The 24,005-nt window shown below is 39.9% G+C and overlaps 1 protein-coding gene across 2 annotated transcripts; it reads left to right on the top strand.

Annotated features, from left to right (window-relative positions):
* Positions 1 to 1,200: 1,200 nt before the first annotated feature.
* Positions 1,201 to 22,432, top strand: ABHD10 (abhydrolase domain containing 10, depalmitoylase). Of its 2 annotated transcripts, XR_006384970.1 has the most exons (7): positions 1,201 to 1,392; positions 4,326 to 4,509; positions 10,946 to 11,057; positions 11,594 to 11,731; positions 16,678 to 16,724; positions 19,991 to 20,128; positions 22,254 to 22,432. XR_006384970.1 is itself a non-coding variant. In XM_044251379.1 (5 exons), the coding sequence occupies exons 1-5, from the start codon at positions 1,254 to 1,256 to the stop codon at positions 17,020 to 17,022; spliced, it is 918 nt and encodes a 305-aa protein (XP_044107314.1). In that variant the 5' UTR covers positions 1,201 to 1,253; the 3' UTR covers positions 17,023 to 17,281. The 2 variants fall into 2 exon arrangements, 1 of the variants encoding a protein (XP_044107314.1); XM_044251379.1 differs by lacking the exons at positions 19,991 to 20,128; positions 22,254 to 22,432 and having other exon boundaries at positions 16,678 to 17,281.
* The last annotated feature ends 1,573 nt before the right edge of the window (positions 22,433 to 24,005 follow it).

The following is a 24,005-nucleotide window of genomic DNA, read 5'->3' on the forward strand; positions in this document are numbered from 1 at the left end:
GCCTCTCTGCCTACTTGTGATCTCTCTCTGTCGAATAAATAAATAAAATCTTTTATTTAGCAGATAACATACCGCCTTATGAACTAGTGTTGTTTTCTACAGGAGAGTCGCAAAGTGGGGCCACTGGGTCAAGGGCACTGAAAATGATGCATATTTTATAAATCCTAAAAGATGTGGCGAGATTACCTGACAGAGAGTGTAGCAGCTGACCCCCCTACCAACCCTACGCGAGTGCCAGTTTCCCAGCGTCCTTGCCAATAGTTGCTCTTTTTAATTTTTGCAAATCTGATGTGTGAGAAAAGTAACGTTATTTTTTCAATTAGTGAAGTTGAATATCTTCACGTATGAACTGCCTATTCACAGACATCGACTAACTCTATTGAGATTATAGATTTTTTTCCCGTTTTTTTCTAGGAGCAGTCTGAATAGAAGTATTAACGTTCTGTTACCTGTTCTGTAAAATCAGTTTTTCTAGACTCCCATTTGACTCAAGATGACTTTTGCCATTCAAAAAGTTGAAATTCATATACATTTTTAAGTGAATTTAGTTTCATATCTTGCTTAAGAGAGTCCCTTCTATCCCCAAACTATAAAATATTCTCTGTACTTAAATCCTCTCAATTTTATTTTTCCGTTGAGATCGTTTATCTACTGGGATTTATTTTTGCACATAACACGAGGCAGGGAACGGAATAATTAAAAACAAAAATAAAAACTACCAGGCATCCAAAGAGCTTAAGCAAAATCGAAGGAGCGGTGGACAAGTCCGCTCTAGGTATTTCTGCAAGCAGGATTAAGGTCAGATCTTGGAAGCATTTCAGTTTAGGTATGGCTTAAAACTATCATGGCGGGAGAGCGATTTATAATGCAAGCAGCCTAGCTAGCATTTTATGCTTCCGCTCCCCAGTGTCCTCGGGATGATCAGACGGTTTCCTATCTAGGAACGTTGGATACGGATTCTCTCCGCACCCTCAGCCACAGAATATCTATCTGCTCATTAAAAAAGTCACCTACTGAGGTCAATCAAAACATTCCGGGCCATCAATGGCAAAAACAGCCGGAGAGAATCAGCTGTCCAATAGTGAGGGGAGGGCCAGCGGGACGACGCTCTGCGCATGTGCGCTCTCTGTTGAAACTCTCCCGGGGCGCTCTTTAGCAACTCCGGGCTTCCGGCCGGTGGCGCATGCGCAGCCTGGTTATTGTGCGCTGAGCGACTCTGTAGGTCAGCTCGGTGCTCAGGGCCCTCTGGGAAGATGGCCGGAGCCGGCATGGCGTCTCTGGGCGCCTGGGTACCTTGTCGGAGGTGGAGCAAAGCGGCCGTCTTCGGCTTCCACCGTGGCTTCACCGCATTATTCAAAAGGAAGCTCGAGGGGACGCCACGGTGGCTCCCAGGTTAGTGGCCGAAAGGCGGGAAAAGTACGCGTTCTTTCGAACATCAGGTTTAGTCCGTTCCTGTCTAGTGCGTTTTTGGCGCCCTATTTAAAAATGTTAATTCCCCATTCTTAGTATCCTTGTTTTAGGCACTTTCAGCAATTCTAGTGGAGGTAGTAGGAGGACCTCTTCTTGGCCCTGGGTATCCTGCCCAGCCCCGGCCCTTGCTGCCGTTTCCGCTTTGCAGTTTCAGGATGCTACCCTGCCTGTCTCCCCGCGTTAAGCGCCAGCACCGGGAAATATTAAGATGTGCGTTTATTAGTTGCTTTTTCTGTCTTTTCTTTTCAGGTCTAAGGGGTTTACAAATCTTGACTCTGTTAGGATGCTTAGACCTGCCTTTGCTTCACTAGAGGGAATTTACGATATGAACTTTTTTGTTGTTGCAAAAGTGTAGATTCGGTCATCCAGCCTAATTTCTGATTTTGCCTTTTCGATATTCCCAGCTCAGTGAAAACCGTAATCATTACTCAAAAAAGGAAACTAGAATTTGGACCAAAAATGAGAGCATCTGAGTATTTTCTTTATCTTGTATTTGATTGTTCACCGTACCACCCTACCCTCAGTATATGTAGTCTGTCTTTCTGAATTTTGTCTTTTTATTCTCCGGTTGTGTTGTTTACACCTTTGCCATAGAAGCTGCCGGGTGCGCTGTGCTTGCAATAGAGACGTCATTGCTGACACCCTTAGTTTTAGTTAAAATTTTTAAGTGTGTATAATCAGTGTAACTTACATTTAATTGGATACAACCTAAAGGCTTGTATATAAATTCCTCCAGCGAAGTGTACAGTATGTCAGTTCATTAACTAGATTGTAATACTCTCCATTAAGGACTTAGCTTCAGGCTTTGAGCTAATCCTTGTAGTATAATAAGATCATTTATGGGTGTCATATTATGAACCTGTCCACTTACAACTCACCAAAATGAAGTAAATTGTAATTGTCTCTGGAAGAAATTCCTGTTTGGGGCAGTAATATCAAGAAGGTAAAGGGATATTTTTGAGCGCCAGAAGGAAATGGGAAGTTGACATTTTTGCAAATACAGTCTACCAGCTAACATAACTGGCCCCTGTTAGCCCTGGTTTTCACTAAAAGTTTTAAATTTGGCATATTTCACTATACTCGGAAACTTTGAAACACACTAGTATGTAATAGGGATAGTGTTAGGGCTTTAATTCAGTTTTTAAAATTCAACTTCTTGGGCTGCCTGAATGGCTCAGTTGATAGAGTGTAGAACTCTTAATCTCAGGTTTGTGTGTTTAAGCCCCACTTGGGGCACAGAGCCTACTTAAAAAAATCAGTCTCAAATCCAAAATGAAGGGAGCTTTTATTAACTCACATGGTGGGGGCCAAGATATTTTCATTGGCCACAGTAAAGGAGAGGAAGACTTCATTTAATGCAGGAGATTTTGTTGGTCCAGAAAAAGACTGTAAGGAAATACACAAACCTATTTTTTTTTAGATTTATTTATTTACTGAAAGAGAAACCACGAATGTGAGTGTGTGTCTGTGTGTGTGTGTGCGTGTGTGCACATATGTGAGGGCGGGGAGGGAGGGAGAGAATCCCAAGCAGACTCTAGGCTCATCACAGAGCCAGATGCTGAGCTCCATCTCACACCCAAGGTCATGACCTGGGCCGAAATCAAAGAGTTGGATGCTTAACCCAGTGCCCCATTAACCTAATTTCTTTGGAAGGAGGATTGTAAATGACTTAATGTTCTTTAAATATCTTTTTACTTTTTTTTTTAAGAGCAAGTACAGATTTTATGGTGGGAAAAATCTTCAAAAACGATGAAACAATGAGTAACTTTGTAAAGTTTGCCAGTTGTACTGTTGTACTTAAATTGCATGAAGATCTGTGTAGCATTCACAAAAAGCCAGACCAACAAATAAAACATGCAGTGATTGCAGAACCCTATAAGAAATCTTTTTCCAAAAATGGTACTATTACAAATTATTCAAGGTTACTTGTAAAGAAACTGCTCATTGAAGCCACCTCAGGTAATAGAGAGTCATGCTTGGCTGTTAACCATGGCCCATGATTTTGTGGGTGGCAAGGGAGCCAGTGGTAAAAGTAGCATACCAGCACCCCCACCTTTGGAACAATTTCTCAAGGGCAGACCAGAGTTGTTTCTTCCTCTCTATACCAAGCAGTAGAGGATGTGAAACTCCTCAAACATAGACAAAATTCAAAAGAAAATCATACAAGAAAAGGCTAAAACTAGTGTAGATAAATCTGAACGTTGATACTATTTAGGAGAGATTATACAGCAGCAACAGGAAAACATTTTTTACAAGTCTTTATCTTTTATTGCCTTGAAATATCCTCCTCATTTCGTATTTTGAAAGAATCAGGATTGGACCTTGCTCAAAGGCACTGATTTTGATACGAGTTCTGAAAATAACCATGCATAGGCTTGTGATTTTAGTACCTCAAGTCTTTGTTTTTCCTCTTAAGTGGAAGTAGTTTTGACATCAATTTGACAAAGATAAGATTGAAAATATAGTTTCCCCTTGAACAAAAGGGGTTTGACTGCAAAGGTCCACTTATACATTGATTTTTTTTTTCAATAAATACAGTGCACTACTGTAAATATATTTTCTATATGATTTTCTGAACATTTTCTTTTCCCTAGCCTACTTTGTTGTAAGAATATGATACGTAATATATACGACATACAAAATATGTGTTAATTAACTGTTTATGTTATCAGTAAGGCCTCCAATCAATAGTAGGCTATTAGTAGTTATGTTTTTGGGGAGTCAGAAGTACACGTGAATTTTCGACTCATGGGGAGTTAGCACCCCAACCCTCATGTTGCTCATGGGCCAATTGTATATGGTTTTCCAGAATGGTATTTGTGAACTGTAGTTTATGTTTTGTGTACTTTGTTTAGCTTGCAGACAAAAGACATCAGTCTCTTTCCTTAGTCGACCAGACCTTCCAAACCTGGCTTATAAGAAGCTAAAAGGCAAAAGTCCAGGAGTTATCTTCATCCCTGGCTATGTTTCTAATATGAACGGTACAAAAGCATTGGCGATTGAAGAGTTTTGCAAATCTCTAGGTCACGCCTATATAAGGTAGGAACAACGTATTTCAGAGAAAATACTACTACCATTTAGCATGGCAACAGAGAATTATTTTTGCTTTAACCAATTAAAGCAAATGCCAGTGCTTTTATGAATTAACTTATTTTAATGGTCTATAAACTTTAACCTGGTGATTTAGGGTTATCATAAATGAAACCTTTAAAAGACCTTTTTTAAAATGGTTTTTGTGCCACACTGACAACGCTGGCAGGAAAGGAAACTAGTAGTAACTAAACTCTGGATATAATAATCTAACATGACAACAAACCAGTAATAGTAGTTGCCTTTCTTGTAATGTCATAATTATATTGTGGTTTTCCATTGGGGACATAAAGGCTTTTATTTGGCCATTCTTTGTAACTCTACTTTTAAATTATGTATTTAAAAAATGTATGAATTTAAGAATATTGTATATTTTTCATGTCTCTCACCTGGGATATTTTAAGTTCTCATTTCCTGTCCTCTTCATATTGAGCCCATTCGTTCCGTTGGTTTTAAGTGTGGTCTGTAATTCCAAAATTTATTTCTCTGGCTTAGTATTTTCATTGGTGTTCCATGCCCCTATAAAAAAAGTAAATAAATGAAGGTATTCTAAAATTAGTATTGTAGGGACGCCTGGGTGGCGCAGTTGGTTAAACGACTGCCTCCGGCTCAGGGCGTGATCCTGGAGTCCCGGGATCGAGTCCCACATCGGGCTCCCAGCTCCATGGGGAGTCTGCTTCTCCCTCTGACCTTCTCCTCGCTCATGCTCTCTCTCACTGTCTCTCTCTCTCAAATAAATAAAATAAAATAAAATCTTTAAAAAAAAAAAAAAGATAAAATTAGTATTGTATAGTTCACATTTCCGATGAGTTTTCTCACTCCTGTAGTCTGATTATGTAGAAGGATTAATAGAGAGGATATATGTTGTTTAACAAAAATTTGATTTCACAGTTCCTAATATTTCATACTGATAATTATTTTAGTAAAAGAATGTGTTTGCATTGTTGTTACTGGGTTTGTTTACCTTAACGATCATTTATATAGGGCCTGATTTGCCAGAAAAAATAGTATTGTTTAGTAGAAAGAACACAGCCTGGGTTCAATAAGTACAGGTATTAGAATCAGTTCCAGCAATAACTGTGACAAGATGAGTCAGCTCAGTATCCCTGGAACTGTTTTCTTCATCATAAAAAAGGGGCAGGTTGAACTGAAGATAATTACTGAATCCTTTTTATCACTAACAGCCTAAAAATGTATTCATCTAAATTGTTAGTAGTTTAACTAAAATTCGGCCAGTGGGTCTAGAAAATACATCTTTCAGAAATAAGATAATAAATAAATTTTTAAAACTAAAAAACTTTTAGATTTTATTCAGTATATTAGCTGAGATTATGTCAATTATACGGATTTAGTGTTACTTCTTTTATCATATTAACTGAGTGGTTTTTATTTTCATGCTCAGAACTTCCAAAAATCTGTTCTGACTTAACTATTATTCTGAAGTCTGGACTGTCTTTTCCAAGTATCTGTCTTTTCTAACACTATTGCTGGGAGCTGTAAAACACACAATGATTTCTAAAACATGGCTGTTGTTCTTAACGATTAGGTGGGGGAAACACAAGATAAAATACTTAAGAGAAACAAAGCAGAAATACTCATCAGAATGTGATTGTGTCAAAAGAATAGTGTACTTAATTGTACAAAGTGAAAGAAAACTGAGGATTGAAGTGGGTAAAAAATACTTTATAAAGGCACACTGAAGGATATTTTAGACATGGGTAAGAAGGAAGAGCTATACAGGAAGGAGTACTACCTGGGTCAAAACATGATAATATCAGAAAAATTGCCATCATTCTTTTTTGTCCCCAAAAGAATCTGAATCAAGAAATTGTCATTTGGGGGCATCTCGGTGGCTCAGTGAGTTAAGCCTCTGCCTTCGGCTCAGGTTATGGCCTCAGAGTCCCGAGATCGAGCCCCACATTGGGCTCTGTGCTCAGCGGGGAGCCTGCTTCCCTCTCTCTCTGCCTGCCTCTCTGCCTACTTGTGATCTCTGTCCGTCCAATAAATAAAATAAATCTCTACAAAAAATAAAGTAAAAATTTTAAAAAAAGAAATTGTCATTTTACTGGCTGTTGAATTTAAATTGAGACTATGAGCTCTGTAATCAGTCCCTGTCTCCCTATAAGACATGATATCTCTGGGTTTTCTGCATTTTGGATACATTTGAAATACATTTTTAAAGTAAATAAACATGATTGAATTATAATGTGCACAGACCATTAAGTAGTACTGTATTAAAAAATCAACTAAATATATCTTTATAAATCTTATAAAATTATAGCCCTTTACCACAAAGTTTTAATTTTTAAAAATATTTTTTTTCCAAGATTTTATTTATTTATTTGTCAGAGAGATTGAGAGCACAAGCAGGTAGAGTGGCAGGCAGAGCCGGAGAGAGAAGCAGGCTCCTTGCTGGGCAGAGAGCCTGATGTGGGACTCGATTCCAGGACCTTGGGATCATGACCTGAGCCGAAGGCAGTGGCTTAACCAACTGAGCCACCCAGGCGTCCCACCACAAAGTTTTAATTTAACCAAATTCCTTTTTATTAGCTTTTATCAAACTTCATTGCAATCTAATCACTATTAACTGTTGATTGCATGTTAGCTTGTTATTGGAGATTTTATCTTTTATGTGTATTCTAGTTTCTTAGTTTATTTTGTTGTGTTTTTGGCTGTAAGATCTTGGTTCTTTTTTTTTAAAGATCTTATTTATGTATTTGACAGACAGAGATCACAAGTAAGCAGAGAAGGCGAGAGGAGAAAGCAGGCTCGCCGCTGAGCAGAGAGCCCAATGCGGGGCTCAATCCCAGAACCCTGGGATCATGACCTGAGCTGAAGGCAGAGGCTTTAACCCACTGAGCCACCCAGGCGCACCACCACCCCCGCCTTTTTTTTTTTTTTTTAAAGATTTTATTTATTTATTTGACAGAGAGAGATCACAAGTAGGCAGAGAGGCAGGCAGAGAGAGAGAGAGGAGGAAGCAGGCTCCCTGCTGAGCAGAGAGCCCGATGTGGGACTCGATCCCAGGACCCTAAGATCATGACGTGAGCCGAAGGCAGCGGCTTAACCCACTGAGCCACCCAGGCGCCCCCCCCCCGCCTTTTTTTAAAGCTCTTATTTAAGATCTTCGTTCTTGAACAAAAAAATAGTTGTGTCTATTGTACAGTGGTGTGTTGCTGTGTCTTAAAGCCCTAAACAGCTGAATATGTTTAAATTATCTTCGTCCCTTTATTAGGGTTCAGCAAGAGTGAACTGCATTTTTTTTTTTTTTAAAGATTTTATTTATTTATTTGAGAGAGAGACAGTGAGAAAGAGCATGGGCGAGGAGAAGGTCAGAGGGAGAAGCAGACTCCCCATGGAGCTGGGAGCCCGATGTGGGACTCGATCCCGGGACCCCAGGATCACGACCCGAGCCGAAGGCAGTCGTCCAACCAACTGAGCCACCCAGGCGTCCCTGAACTGCATTTTTTACCCATACCTTTTAGTATCACTGAATGTTTGCCTTAACGTCTTTGGAGGGACTCTACATATATTCTGCATCTGCAATGCATATTAGGTTAGTTTTTTGTTTGTTTTAATTTTATTTGTTTATTTGGCAGAGAGAGCATAAGCAGGCAGAGTAGCAGGCAGAGGGAGAGGGAGAAGCAGGCTCCCTGCTGAGTAAGGAGCCTAACACAGGGCTCTATCCTAGGACCTTGGGATCATGACCCGAGCCCAAAGCAGCAATGCATATTTGGAAGGCAGCTGTAAAAGATGCAGCAAGTAGAGATGCCTTATTGCCCAGCAGGGGAGGGAAAAGGAGGATTGGCCAGTGTCTTTCCTCTTCTCCTGGGTCACTGCCATGTCCCCTGGATTGTGAGAAGTAGTAACTGTGATTGAGACTTTAGCAGTGCCCTTGTTACACAATTCCCATGGGTCCCAAATCATTTCACTCTATACCTAAAGAAAATGTTTATTTCGTCTTTCTCCATGACTTATAAATCCCTAAGAAAATGTTGTATTTATCACATATATATTCTTACACGTACACTGAAAATACTAGGATTAGTTTTCACCAGATTTGAAGAGTAAACAAAATGCTTCAAATTTGAATAAAGTGATTCTTTTCACTTTTATCTTCCACTTTTATTTATTTAGTATGTGTTGTGATACTCAAGTGTATGAGGTTTATTACATGCCTTGCCTCTGAATGCAGAGACAAACCAAGAAGGGTGTTCCCTACGAGGATCTGACAGTCTCGCAGCAATGATGAGGCACACTACACACACAAACTGTCTTTTAGAGTAGGTTATAAGAAATTGATTGTGACTGCTAAAAGTGAATTCTGTAGAAGTTTCATTAGGTAGAGATTTTTTCTTCAGCTTTTCTGGGAAGTTTTTCCAGCAAAAAAAGATTCATTTGGACTAAGCTCTAAAAGCATATGAGCTGTGCAAGTGAAAGGAGAAGGTATTCCAGGTGAAGGGAATAGTAGGAGGCATGAAACGGGACAAAGAGCAGGAGCCAGTTGAGTAACAGCAAGTTGTTTAGTTTGGCCAAGGCAGTAGTGGCCTCTGATGAAATGATAAAAGGTCAGTCCGACATGACCAGAAGCTAGTGGTCTATAAAAACAAGCTAACGTGCTAAATGTTTATGTTGTATGTCACAGGGAACCACTGAAGTTTATGCCATGTCAATATCATGTCGCAGAAGAAACCTGACAGGTATAAAGTGGATCCATTCGGAAAGAGACTAGTCATAGAGACAGGAGGCTACTGTGATAGGCCAGGTTTGCAGCATAATATTGGTCTTAGCAAATTGCAGAGAAAGAGATGAATGAGAAGAAAGGAGAGAGAGTGAGAGAGAATGATACAGGAGGAAGCAGTGTTCTGTACCCTGGGGAAAAAACAGATTAGAATAAAACAGTCTGGGGACCCCTGGGTGGCTCAGTGGGTTAAGCCCCTGCCTTCGGCTCAGGTCATGATCCCGGGGTCCTGGGATCGAGTCCTGCATCAGGCTCTCAGGGAGCCTGTTTCCCCCTCTCTCTCTCTGCCTGCCTCTCTGCCTACTTGTGATCTCCCTCTGTCAAATAAATAAATAAATAAAATCTTTAAAAAAAAAAAAAAAGGAATAAAACAGTCTGCTCTTGAAGAACTGACAGCGTAGTCAGACAACATTTGAAACTTGATTACAACATAGTATGAAAAGTGTTGAGGGAGTACATACAAAGGAAATGACTGATGGTAGTAAGCAGGGCATGTGTGTCAAAGAAAGTGCTTCAGAGGAAAGTGCCTTGACTTAAACATTGAGTGAGAGTTTGGGTGAGGAAGGAAGGTTTCCCCCAGGGACTGGGGTTAAAGGCAACCTGCAGGTGTGGTATGATACTTCATGATCTGTTGAATTGTGCCTTGAAGGTGAGGTAAAATGCACAGATCACACAGACTTCGAGCCTGAAGACCTCGAAAGTTGGAAGGAGACGCAAACTAATGGGATGAGTTGGTGTTCATAAATTTGATTTGCCTCCTTCCTTTCATTAATTTAGTAAATACTAAGCATATACCATTTGCAAGGTTCTGATCTAGGCACCAAGAAAGCAGTGTGGGGAGCAAAATAGTCTGGGCCCATATGGTGCTTCCATTCTAGTGTTGGAGACAGACCACAAACACATAGATTTTTTTTTATGTCAAGTAGCAGAATATGCCATGAAGAAAATAAAGCAGGGGATGGAATTCGAGAATGATGAAAGAAGCACAGTTTTGGATTGAGTTGGTCACAGAAGGCATCGCTGGGGATGTAACATTGGAGCAGGAGGCCTGAAGGAGGTGAGGGAGCAAGCAAACTGGCTCTCTGGAAGTGTAGAGAGAGAAGCTGATGTAAAACTCCTGAGGCACAAACGTGGGTGGTGTATTCCATCAACTTCAGGAAGCCGAGTGAAGTTAACAGTTGGGAGGGAGGGAACAGGATGAAACAATCAGAGAGGTAGTCAGAGGCTAGTTTATGGTATGGACTTTATATTTTATTTAAAAATTACGGAAAGCTATCAGAGGGTTTGTGCAAGACATGATTTTTGTTTTAAAAGGATCACTGACGACTACATGGGGAAGAGACTACGAGGGTAGGAAAGGGCTGCAGGAGACCTAAGCGGAGACTGTCACACTGGTCCAGTCGGAGGAAGATAGTGACAGGGAGCCGCAGCTGGTGGTGGTGAGGGAGAGAGAGTTAGTGGCTGGAGGTGATATTTGAAGGTTATGCTGGTAGGATCTGCTGAAATACAGATTGACCTCAGTGTTTCATTTTAATATATTTTAAGCTTTGTAATAATGGTAAATTTACTGTCTTCCCCTCAAAAATCAGAGAAACAAACATATAAATAGATATTTAGATGTAGATTTGTTTTCCCTTTTTCTAGGTTTGATTACTCAGGAGTTGGAAATTCGGATGGCAACTTAGAAGAATGCACAGTGGGAAGATGGAGAAAAGATGTTCTTTCTATAATTGATGACTTAGCTGAAGGACCACAGGTGACTGTTTTTGTTAAATATGATTATTGACTAACCTCATGATTTTTTTTTTTTTTTTTTTAAAGATTTTATTTATTTATTTGAGAGAGAGAGACAGTGAGAGAGAGCATGAGTGAGGAGAAGGTCAGAGGGAGAAGCAGACTCCGCATGGAGCTGGGAGCCTGATGTGGGACTCGATCCCGGGACTCCAGGATCACGCCCTGAGCCGAAGGCAGTCGTCCAACCAACTGAGCCACCCAGGCGTCCCACCTCATGATTTTTTAACTGTTTATTTAGCTATGAAAATTTAATAGTTTAAATATTTAACCATAAGTTTTGGTATTTGATTTAAATTTGTTCTGTCATTTTTACTTTCTCATAAAATGTAAGTAAGCATTTTACTTTTCATTGCAGTCATAATTTTAATTCTGCTTTGTGCCAAATATTAAAAGTCTGGGAGCTAATGGATGTAGAAGACAAAAGTACATACATAAGTTACTCAGTCCACTTACAGAAAAGAAAAATCCCTCTTTAAAACTATAAATTTTTATTTTTAGATACTAGTTGGATCTAGCCTTGGAGGATGGCTTATGTTTCATGCTGCAATCGCAAGGCCACAAAGAGTCGTTGCCCTTATTGGTGTAGCAACAGCTGTAGATGGCCTAGTGACACAGTTCAATCAGCTTCCTGTTGAGGTAAGTCACAAGCAACCTCCTGTCATTCTCCTGCTCCCTCTCTGAATATTTGTTCACGTGTCATCTGTCCTTTGACTTCCTTTGCTGGCTCATCTTTTTGCCTTAGCTGCCTTTTTGTGTACAATCTCTACCTTCTTTAACTAATTGGTCTCTTGTTCAAGGTTCCCTTTTTTTCACAGCCTCTTCAAATCATCCTGCTGAATATTTGAATCATGTTAATGAAATCACACTTAAATTCTTTTTTTAGCAACATTTTCTTTATAAATCACGTTTACTTATCATACATTGTGATCTCTTTTTGTACCTCTTATTCTTACTTTGTGGCATATGGGAAATAGTACTTACGATCTTGTTAGACTTGGGTCATCAGTTCCTGAAACTATTTTTTTAAGTGTGAAAGCAGCCTCAGAACCTTTCCCAGCAGAGCTCTGCAAGTACACACTATCAGTCGATCAGAATTAGCACACAGAAGATGAGATTTGCCATTCCTGGCTTGGACACTTAGTTGGCATTCTTTTCTACGACTAATTCTCACTTTTAAAAAAAATTGCTTTTCATTATTAGCATGCCTTTCAGCAAATCATGGTTGAAATGAGGTTTCTGAAATGAATGAAGGTAATGTACTTGTTATGCTTCATTATTGGACATATGTTTAAACACTTCACTTGTCTGCAGGGGTAAAGAAATCGTGGGTCAAGGCTGTTTATTTGTGTATATTTTGTTACTCTTTTGTAATCAGTTGAGTTCTCTTTGCCTGTCTTTTCCCTAAGGATCTAAATGTCCCTGTGGACTATGATCCTGGTAGGATTGAGGCACAGAAAAAAAAAGAAAACCAGTTGTGTGTTGGTTCAGATAATGTTGTCCCAAGGCCAGCAGCCTCAGTTTCACCTGACAGCTTGCTATAGATGCACATTCCCAAGCTTCCCCTTGTGGCCAGTGGTCTGCTTTAGTCCCCTGAAGTTGGAGAACCACTGCGCTAGAGAGCAGATGAGCACATGGAGGAGGGAAGAAGCACATGTAGTGTTGAATAGTAGAGTTTATTGACGTTTGCCTCGTTCTGCACTGGTGCATACCAGTGCCATAGATTATACAGTTCTGAGCTTATTTCTCAGTCCACATTCTTCTCAGCTTCTGGAAAAAATGGCATTGTCTGCAAATGTGGTTTTATGTCATTTCCTCTGAGGGCTAAGATTACAGAGCAGGTCTACCTTGTGCTTATATTTCTGGGGGGAAAATTATTATTATTATTTTTGCTATCTTAGTTGTTTCTCATGCATGCATAGTTGCTCAGTGTCCTCATTCTGCTAAATTCTACCATTGCATCTTTCTGCATATAAACTTTGAACCCTTTACCCCGTCCTTTAACTCAGTTAAATAGTGGTTCTCCTGCTAGGAAATTATTTCAAGAACATAGCAGATTGAGGAGGAGGTGATTAAATAATTTTGTTGTTGTTGTTACAGTAAATGACAGGATCTTTGTATATTTCTTTTTATGTGTATGTATCCACATCACTCGGGGAGTATATGGTAAATACCACCTAAGTGACTGAGAAGATCTGTGGCCTGCAAATCAGGGCATGTCTTTGCTAATCCTGAATCAGACCAGCAAATGGTTGTTAATAGGAGCATGTTAATTTAAAAGCATGTGTAAGGGAAGAGCAGGGGCACTAAGACCGCTATCTCTTCTTCACAGAAGCAGTTACCTCTAACAATGGCAAGGCAGCAAAAGTGGTGATTGTTACTATCATCTTTAGCCCAGGCAGTGTTAACTCTCAACATTGCTTATTGGGTAGGAACAGACTCTAACAGTGTCTCCTTCTTTGAACTCTTGAGGCCATCAGACAACAGCACAGCTGTTTCAAATATAAGCTTCGCAACCACATCGCCTTGATGTGGTTTCTTCTAGCTCTAGAACTTAATCTATATTGTACGTTTTCTTCGGTTAATGATGTTTTTTGCTATTCTGAACTTTTTGTGTTTGAGGGTTCAGTACATATAACATTCTGTAAAGTGAAGTTTGTTCTTTGGACAGTATTCATTCAATTCAGTGGCAGATAACAGCTTGATGGGGGCAGGGATACTTAAAATGCTGCTGTTCTTAATTATGTCTTAGTAATTACCATGGTTCCCACTTCATCTAATAACCAGTGAAACTGAGTTCTAATTACTGAAATTAGAAATTTAGGAATTATCCTGAGTACCTTGAGGATTACTGAATATCAATTTTTTAAAAAATATTTTATTTATTTATTTGACAGAGATCACAAGTAGGCAGAGAGAGAAGAGAAGGCAGGCTCCCCACTGAGCAGAGAGCCCGATGTGAGGCTCGATCCCAGGACCCTGGGATCAAGACCCGAGCCAAAGGCTTTAACCCACAGAGCCACCCAGGTGCCCCTGAATATCAGTTTTTGCCTTAAATATTCAGTTCCCATGTTTTCATGAAGAAGATGCCTTGATGGGGCTCCTGGGAGGCTCAGTGGGTTAAAGCCTCTGCCTTTGGCTCAAGTCGTGATCCCAGGGTCCTGGGATCGAGGCCCGCATCGCACTCTCTGCTCAGCAGGGAGCCTGCTTCCACCTCTCTCTCTCTGCCTGCCTCTCTGCCTGCAAATAAATAAATAAAATCTTTTTTTAAAAATACCTTGATTATTAATATAGACTCATGTGTCTCACAGTTTTTTAAATTTTATTAATTTCAAATCATTTGAAGACATGGTTAAGAGTATAGCTTTCAGATACACAGCTTTTTCACATCACTAAATCATTTTGGAATTTTAAAGAATACATTAAAATGCCTAAATACATAACAGATTATAGCGTACGTATTTTACTGTTTAAATTCTTGTTTTCCTTTCATATTTGCAGTAAATTAATGTATTTTAAATATGGAAAAACCATATCGTCACTGAAAATTTAAATACAAAAATTTTCAATATATTATATTTGGTTTTTCTTTCCTTTTATTTTTCCTTATTTTTGATAAGATGTCCACCAATTTTTCTAGTCAGAAATGCCCTTAATATGATCTGGTTGCAAGAGCCATAAAAATATTTATATCTTGATATATTAGTTAAATATAATCTCTCCAAATAAGTTACTATATACAGATAAATCTTTGTGCTCAAGATGTTCATAAAAGTACCCAGCAGTTCGGGGTTTCATACATAGCAGAGCAGCTCCCTCGCTACAGTCTATTGAAGTCAGCCCTCAACACGAGGGTTTGTATTTTTTTAATATTTTTAAAATTAAAAAAATAAAGGAAAAAATTAAAAAATATGAAATAAAAAAAAGAAGTACCCAGTAGTGTGGGCATATTTAATTAGCTTAGATCCAGTATAATGGACTACTGTGCAACCTTTGAAAACTTCATAGAATTTTTTAAAACCCAGATATTATGTAGAAGTAAAGCAATGTAGAAAACTCTGTATGAATGTGTGATAGATATCCGTTTTACATATTACATGTATAAAACCAAATACATGGAGAAAAATATTGGAAGGAAATGAGCCAGAATATTCATGGGTGTTGTATCTAAGAGGTGGGATTATGTGCGATTACTCTTTTTTATAATTTCTGTATTCCCCATGTTTTCTATAATGTGTGTACATTACTTTAATTGGAAAAATTGTTTAAGGGGTGCCTGGGTGGCTTAGTCTGTTAAGTGTCTGCCTTCAGCGAGGTCATGATCCCAGGGTCCTGGGATTGAGCCCTGCTTGTGGCTCCCTGCTCATTGGGAAGCCTGTTTCGCCCTTCTCCCTCTGCCCCTCCCTCTGCTCCTGCTCCATCTCTATCTCAAATAAATAAATCAAATCTTAAAAAAAAGAAAAAGAAAAATTGTAAAGACAAATTATAATCCAAAAAGTAAGACAAACTATAATCTAAAAAGTAAGGCAAATTATAATCTAATAAGTAAAAAAAATGCTTCAAGAATCAAAAGATACCCAGTGTTTCATTTTAAGAGAGTAAGCGTGGAAATGATTTCCTTGTTCAGTTTTCAGGAAGTATTTGGAAGACTTCATTGTCTTCCAAAACAACACAACACATTTTTTTATCTCATTCTCTAGGACTCTGGAAGGCAAAAGTGCCTCTTTTTTTTTTTTTTTTTTTTTTGGTAACATTTAGCCTGAAATTCTTTTTTTTTTTTTTTTTTTTTAAGATTTATTTATTCATTTGACAGTGTAAGAGAGAGAGAGCACACAAGCAGGGGGAGAGACAGGGAGAGAGAAAAGCAGACTCCCCACTGAGCTGTGAGTCCCCTGTTGGGGCTCATGGGGCTTGACCCCAAGATCCTGAGATGACCTGAGCCAAAGGCAGATGCCCAACCAGCTGAACCACCCAGACACTCCCCGCCTGAAATTCTATGTTTGATTATGCCAGAGTAACTACTATCGAATTTTTCATTTTTAGTTTTAGGCTTGATTCTTTTCTTCCCTTATCCCCTCCCCATTTTACTAACTTCACATATAGACACTCAGTTTTGTACTTTTGAAATCTGAACAGTTGTTATTCCTAAGAATTAGTTTTATATATTATGAATGATGCCTGAACTTATTCCAAGAAATTATTTTTTTCTCCCCTTCATTTTCCCTTTCATTTGGGATGAAGCAGCACCTGATTTAAGATGTTACCTGATAAAGTGAAATCTAAGTGTGAATCCTAGCCATGACAGTTGTTACCTTTCAGTTTTAAACATGAAATTTAATCTCTGTAGACTCCCAATACCCTCTTTTGTAAAAATGCAATAATAACTTTTATCAGGATCTCATGAGGTACTGTGTGTAAAGTGCCGTCAGAGTACCTTGCACAGTATTTAATTATTGATAATTATCATTATTACATTTTTACCTCTTTTTTTTCCTTTTCCTCTGGGTCTGCTTTCCTTAGACTGTTTTAAGACTACTGCATGTGTTAGAGTTGCATACATTTATTTTCCTCTTTTTTCCCAATAGGTCAAAAAGGAAATAGAGACGAAAGGCGTGTGGGCCATGCCATCAAGGTACAGTGAAGACGGAGTTTATCACCTTCAGTACAGTTTCATTAAGGAAGCCGAACACCACTGCTTGTTACATAGCCCTATCCCTGTGAACTGCCCGGTACGACTGCTCCATGGCATGAAAGATGACATCATACCTTGGCATACATCCATACAGGTTGCTGACCGAGTGGTCAGTACAGATGTAGATGTCATCCTCCGAAAGCATAGTGATCACCGAATGAAGGAAAAAGCAGATATTCAACTCCTTGTTTACACTATTGATGATTTAATTGATAAGCTTTCAACTGTAGTTAACTAGAATCACATTTTTAGTTGGTATGTAAACTAACGGATCCAGAAGCTTGGAAGAGGTATAACAAATGAAAGATCCCAATATTTGGGTTTTTTCCTCTTGTCTCTACTTTGTAAATATCACATGAGTATTTATTCAATGATGTAGGATACAAATGGTACAGATCGTGAAGAAAGTACAAGCTGCTGTTTGGAAAATTTTCTCCTTCCTTCAATCCTTGATTTTTTAAATTGAAGTATTGTTGACACACCAGTGTTATGTCGAATCACATAGTGATTCGACATATGTTACTCTGCTCTCACCACAAATGTAGCTATTGTCTGTACAATACGGCGCTATTACAATACTGTTGACTCTGTTCCCTGTGCGGTACCTTTCATCCCAGTGGTTACTCATTCTGTAGCTGGAAGCCTGTAGCTCCCACTCCTCTTCACTTATTTTTGTTCACCCACCCACCCCCTCCCTCTGACAACCACCAGTTCTCTGTGTATGTGGGTCTGTTTCTGCTTTGTTTGTTTTGCTTTGTAGGTTCCACATATAAGTGAAATCATACCATATTTTGTCTTTCTCTGTTTTATTTCACTTAATTTAATACCCTCTAGATCTATCCATGTTGCATGGTTTTTTTTTCTTTAAAATATTTCCTACTTTTTTGTTCAAGAGATGTTTACCTGCTAAATGCTTATGTTAAATCGGGACAGCTCTTAATTTGTTGTATTCTTGTCTACTTAGAATTGTTAATAAAGCTGGAATTTTTTGTCTCTTTTTGGTGTTGGTCATATACAGAGATTTGTAAAGTTGCTTCTGATTTTAAAATGCATTTCACAAAATATAGGACAGTCTTTATTAAAATAAATCTGAAATGAAAAAATCCTGAAGCATAATAAAGTTCAAAAAGTAAGGATACCACTTTATATATTATATTCTGCATATTATATTTGAACTTAAAGTTAACCTTTTTTAAAGGCTCAAAACTTTACAGTAATATAAAGGAAATATATCGCTTTTAAATGTTGGCTTGTATGTCATTTAAATGGGGGGATGTGATCTTAATGATGTAGTATATTCTAAAGAGGTAATTAATCTTTATATATTATTGCCTGCTTGCAGAAACATTCCTTTTCTGTTAATATGTGCCTTAAGTACAAATAGCCAAGTGACTACTATCCTTGTCAGAGGGCTTTGAAGTGTAGAGATAGTAAGAAAATACAAAATGCAATTATTACATAGGTGTTTTTAAGAACTAAAATGAGCTTGTGCAGTAGTGAGCCTTGATATTACTGAGTTGGTGTCAAGGCAAAACAAATCGACAACATGACACAGAGAAAATCGTTGGGATAAAGTTCCCGTGCCAAAGAAAGCTAACAGCAGGCCCGACTGCTTAGCCTCAGAATGACCAGCTTGTAGGTGAGCCCATGGTTGCATCTGGGAACTTGGCTTTTGCAGGTTTCCACCATTCCCAGAACGGATAAAAGTGGCTCACTCTGCCTAAACTGTCTATACTGCATGAACAGTAGTGTTTGTGCTGAACACCTTTCCCTCTGGGAGTCTGCAGTTGTAAGTGGCAGGCAGAGGCTGCCTAAGTGGCCAGCTCCCACTACTCGGGACTGGCCTGGTGGACCACATTTCACCTGTATCGTCACAACCTTACTGGGGGAATTTCACCTCATGTGGCATGATCACTGGGACAGAATTCTTGAAGCTTCTGCCTCATTTCTCCAGACATCGCTTCCTACGTCTTTTTCCTTGCATATTTTACTGTGTACCCTTTCACTAAGAAGTCGTAGCTCTGAGGAGAAGTAGGTGCTGAGTTCTGTGAGTCCTAACAAGTTATCGAACCTACAGGTGGTCCCTGACTCAGATACTAAAAAGGTTAATGCCTTACAGGACTGCAATCTATGAGTTCCCTTTTATACTGAACAGGAGCACTCAAATACACAAGTCGTGCATGTGTCCTGGTGCCTAGAGACAGCGGGGGTTGATAGCGGATAGTAGGGTGGGCATTCCAGGGCCTGCTCCGCCCAGACACTGCTAGTCACAAGGATTCAAAAGACCAAGAGAAAGTGGCCCTGCCCGTGGGACTTCTCTGGAGCTAAACTCGTAATAAAATGTAATAAATGGCGATTAGAGATTTGTAGCATACCTGTAGAGGCAATGTGCATTCAGGTTAGGGACAGACAATGCGGTGTGGGTTTAAACTCCTAGCTCACCATTTACAAACCCTGTAATTGAGCAATTTACTTAACCTCTTTGAAGTTTTGTCAGCTGTAAAATGACATAAAGCTAGGTAATAAAGCATAAGGATTCAGTAAGTACAGTACCTTTAGAACAATGACACACACAGGAGTCACTATCTTTTCACTTACAATGCACTGAGCACAGTCTGGTGAGAAACTGGTGGACATAATTTGCGGGGTTTAGGAAGAAAAAGCAGCAAGGAAGCCGGCAGGGCTTTCAAAGCACCTTCTCTTCAAGATGCTAAACTGGAAGAAGGTTAGTTGTGTGGCATCATTTCAAACGTTCGAAGGTTAGCAAAGGGGAAGAGGAGAAACCTTCACTATCTGAAAATAGGAAAAGCTGTTTTACTTATGTTTATTTTAAAAATATTTTATTCATTGGAGAAAAAGAGCACAAGCAGAGGGAGAGGGAGAAGCAGACTTCTCACGGAGCTACGAGCCCGATGCAGGACTCGATCCCAGGACCTGGAGATCATGACCCAAGCTGAAGGCAGACACCCAGCTATCTGAGCCACCCAGATGTCCCTGGAAAAGCCATTTTGAAATCTCATATAGCTTTGCAGAGGGTAACATCACAAATTCCAAATTCCAAATGATTTTGTATTTGTATCAATGAGATGTTTCTAGTGCATTGTTAATTACTCTAGTGGGAATTTTTCCCCAGTGTTTTCTCCTAAAGCCCTCTTTTTTCTTTTCTTTTTTTTTTTTCCTAAAACCACTCCATGCCATGTATCCAGTGACACGGAAAACGCTTGAACAAGCAGCAGCCCCTGAGTGCCTTATCCTCTGGAACCCCTGCATTATTTTAACAGCGACATGAGCCTTCTGAACAACCTCAGCACGTGCAATGGAGAGAGAGAAGGCAGACACCAATGGTAAGGAAACCTAAGTGAGGCCACAGAATAAATTTGCTTTTGCTGCATCTGCTGAGCTTAGAGGCATCTCCAGACACAAATCTAAACAGTATGCTGTTCTCTGAGCAGCCAATAGAAAGTTCTGTGTGGAGAAGAGGAGGGAAAGAGCCTGGGGCAAGGCTGAGCTTTACAAAGCAAGGAGCTCGCAAGGGGAATACGACCAGCCACAGAATGGGTCAGTGCCGAAAGGGAAAACACCTAATTTTCATTAAATTTGAAACTGATAAAATAAAACCCAAACAACTAAGAAACTCTTATTTTCTGAAGGAAAGAAGTAGATGGATGGAATTTAGATACACCTTTTAAAGATCCGTTTAAATACACATCTAGTCATTTTTAATTTAGAGACGTAATCACATGGAATGCATGGTTCTTTTGATTTTTTTAAAAAAATGGATGCTTTTGTACATTTAGAGAATATACCTAGTAAAATGCAAGCAATTCTTCTTTTTTAACCAATTGTGTCTTTTGAGGAAACTATCCTTCCAAACATTTGGACTCTCCCTTTTCTTGGGCTTTCAGGGTTTTGCTGACAGAAAAACTCTCTTCTACTGAAAAAAGAAATAAAAAGGTCAAGTGTCAGTTGCCCAGTGAAAGCCTTTCCCAACTTGTTCCCACCCCTCTGTTTCTAACTGGTTTGTCATCGGATCCTCTGCGCTCTCAAGAACAGCATTCTGTTCTCTTTTTGATAGAACTTAAGTGCTTTACAGGGCACCTGGGTGGCTCAGTTGGTTAAGTGTGTACTTTCCGCTTAGGTCATGATCCCAGGGTCCTGGGATCGAGTCCCGCATCGGGCTCCCTGCACAGAGGGGAGTCTGCTTCTCCCTCATCCCCTCCCCAGCTCATGCTCTCTCTCTCTCATGCTGTTCTCTCTCTCAAAAAATTAATAAAATATTTTTAAAAAAGAAAAGAAAAAAAAAAAGAATCTAAGTGCTTTACTATTCCCATGTATGTACCAATCTCCCTGAGGTCAAGAGCTTTGTTTTGACACGCTCGCCCCGCAGGCACTCTGACCATGCCCTGATAGCTCTTTGCTCACCTCTCCTCCTTACCCACTGCATTAACATTAACGTTCTGGGGAATTCTAACCTTGGCCTTCTTCTCTCACTACTTACCCTAAACAACCACACTGATGCTGCTAGTTTTTTGAGGGGCAGAGGGAGAGAGAGGATCTCAAGCAGACACCCTGCTGAGTGCAGAGCCTGATCTCGCAACCCTGACTGAGATCATGACCTCAGCCGATATCAGGGGCTTAACCAACTGAGCCACCCAGGTGCCCCGCCACATTCCTAGCTTTAACAGCTCCTTGCATGCAGGTGATTCAAGTCCATTCCTCCATTCCAGACTTTCCTCTTGAGCTCCAGACCCATTAAACGAGCTATCTAATGAACTGGGATGGATCATGGGCCTCCCAGATGTAGGAAGTACAAACTCTGTTACCTTTCCCCATATGTACCTCCCATATGAGTCCCCTTACAATAAATGGCACCATTAACCCGTTATACCAGTCAAATATGGAGGCACTCCAATCATCTCCTTTTCCTTCACACACATCAATAGGATGATTCTCTTTCCCTAATAAAACAACTCAGAATTCTTTTGCATAAGTCCAGTGGCAGGCAAAGCCAGTAAATATTGAACAGCCAGCTTTCCAGAAAAAATAAATAAAAGCACCCTGATTTATAAATTTGCCAACATCCATGGCATAAATATTTCTTTAATGACTGGTTTGAAGCTATCATGGTGATGTCACTGAACTCAACCAAGCTGGGCAGAAATGGCTAGGAACACACCATTATACAGTAAATACTCCTTAAAGAGACAGCAAACATAATAATAATCTCAAAAGTACATGTAATAGTAAAACGTAGCAAAATAAATTAGGAAGTAATCTATTTTGAGTATTTAACATTTGTAATTAAGTTTAAATAATTTAATTGCTTATAATGGCTAAGTGACAACTGGGTTTCCCAACTCCTGAAAATTTAACCATGGGCCCTTGAAAGCAGACTCCTTTATGGTCTAGAGCCTCCATGACAGCCACGCCTTAGTTTTCTTCCTGTATGTCTCTTCTCTTTGATCCTAGGCTCTGTTGATACTGGAACATTTTCACCTGCCTAATGAAGCTGCCTTTGCCTGCCATGTTCCTGACGTTCCCAACCCCTCCCGCTTCACCCCATCCACCTGGTAACAACTTACCCCTTTCACCTGATAAACACCCACTCATCTTTTGAGGCTTAAAGTCATCTCGTTTAGAAACCTGTTCCCCAATCCCTACCCCCTTCTTCTAGCTATCACTGTACCTCAGTACCTTGTGCATATTTTTAGCATGACACCTTGCTGGCATTTATTGTTTGCAAGTTTAACTTTGCCGCTAGACCTAGTTGCCATGTCCCATGCATTTTTGTACTCAGATACATAGGCCCTTTTAAAAAGCTGTCGAGAAAATTAATTCTAACCCTAGTAGACCTCAGTAAATGTAGAGCTGAGTCTATTTCCCTCAGGGATCAAACTTTTTTTTTTTTTTTCTAAAGACTTTTGGTAGATTGCGGGACACTTCTAACCTAACTCCATTCTTTGCCACTGTATCCTCTCCAGAACTATGAGCTCGATCATTTGCTTAAAGCACCCTCATCTGTTTTGTCACGATGGAAGGAAATCTTTGGGTACAAATTACCTGGAAGGAAAGAGAAAAGAAGAGAAGGAGAAGGAGAAGGAAAGGAAGGAGGGAAGGAGGGAGGAAGGAAGGAAGGGAGGAAAGAAAAAAGAAGGAAAGAGAGGAAGAAAGGGAAGAAGGAAGAAGAGGAAAGAAGGTAACTGTACATGTACATCTTTTAGAATTATTTCTAGTTTTATATAACAAACCAACCTCTTCCTTCAAGCAATTCCAGCCACAGAGAAAGTGACGTGCCTTCTGTTTGGGCCTCTGTTCCTTTAGTGGCAAGTTGGAATTGACCTCACTGCTTCCACCCAAGACACAACTCAGTGACTCCCGAAATTCCGCTGAAAATTTCCCACTCTAAACTCTTCCCCAACCCCCAAGTCTACAGAGACACTTCTGTTGTCTTCAGAGCTTCTTCAACTGAAGATTCCATGCAGCACCAAGATCTGCATTAGTCCATCCTTTCCGTGCCTTTTTGCTAAACCCAGTGCTCTTCTAAAAGCAGGTTCTCTTACAACCCTGTGTGTCTCCGAGTTCTCTCTCTACGCCTTCAGCTGCTGACCACGAAGTCTTCTCCCAGGCAGACTGCCCACATGTCTACCAAGTGATTGCATTTCCACTAGTCCAGGCCCCAGCCGGCAGGAGAATTCTCTCAATACCTGTATTATTTAAGGAGTCATTCCCTGCCGAGCTTCTAACCAGTTTTGCACAGGGACCGAGATTATCTTTGCATGTACCAGAATTGCTTTCTCTAATACGCCTGAGTCAACTGAGCAAACCGTTCCAGGGAAAAGAGCTCTATTTGATTCCTCTCCAGTGCAGTACTTGGCACAATTAAGCACTCAAAAAATATTTGCTGAACGAACCAAAAGAACATATTTTGGGGTGATTTTCTCATGAAAAGTACCCAGATACCTACACAACGCCAATGAGACCTTACCTGCCAAGTGCTTTACAGTCTAGGAAATCTGATTGCCCAGCTCTTTGTCAGTTATAAAAGTTTCAGGGGCGCCTGGGTGGCTCAGTGGGTTAAGCCTCTGCCTTCGGCTCAGGTCATGATCTCAGGGTCCTGGGATTGAGCCCCGCATTGGGTTCTCTGCTCCCTCTCTCTGCCTGCCTCTCTGCCTACTTGTGATCTCTGTTTGCCAAATAAATAAAATCTTAAAAAAATTTTTT

This window comes from Neovison vison, chromosome 6, assembly GCF_020171115.1.
Source record: "Neovison vison isolate M4711 chromosome 6, ASM_NN_V1, whole genome shotgun sequence".
Taxonomy (NCBI): domain Eukaryota; kingdom Metazoa; phylum Chordata; class Mammalia; order Carnivora; family Mustelidae; genus Neogale; species Neogale vison.

Excerpts from the sequence above, each read along its gene's own strand:
- ABHD10 (XM_044251379.1), top strand. The coding sequence starts at position 1,254 with ATGGCCGGAGCCGGCATGGCGTCTCTGGGCGCCTGGGTACCTTGTCGG. Across the intron at positions 1,393-4,325 it reads GACGCCACGGTGGCTCCCAG|CTTGCAGACAAAAGACATCA; the intron begins GTTAGTGGCCGA and ends TACTTTGTTTAG. Across the intron at positions 11,732-16,677 it reads TCAATCAGCTTCCTGTTGAG|GTCAAAAAGGAAATAGAGAC; the intron begins GTAAGTCACAAG and ends TTTTCCCAATAG.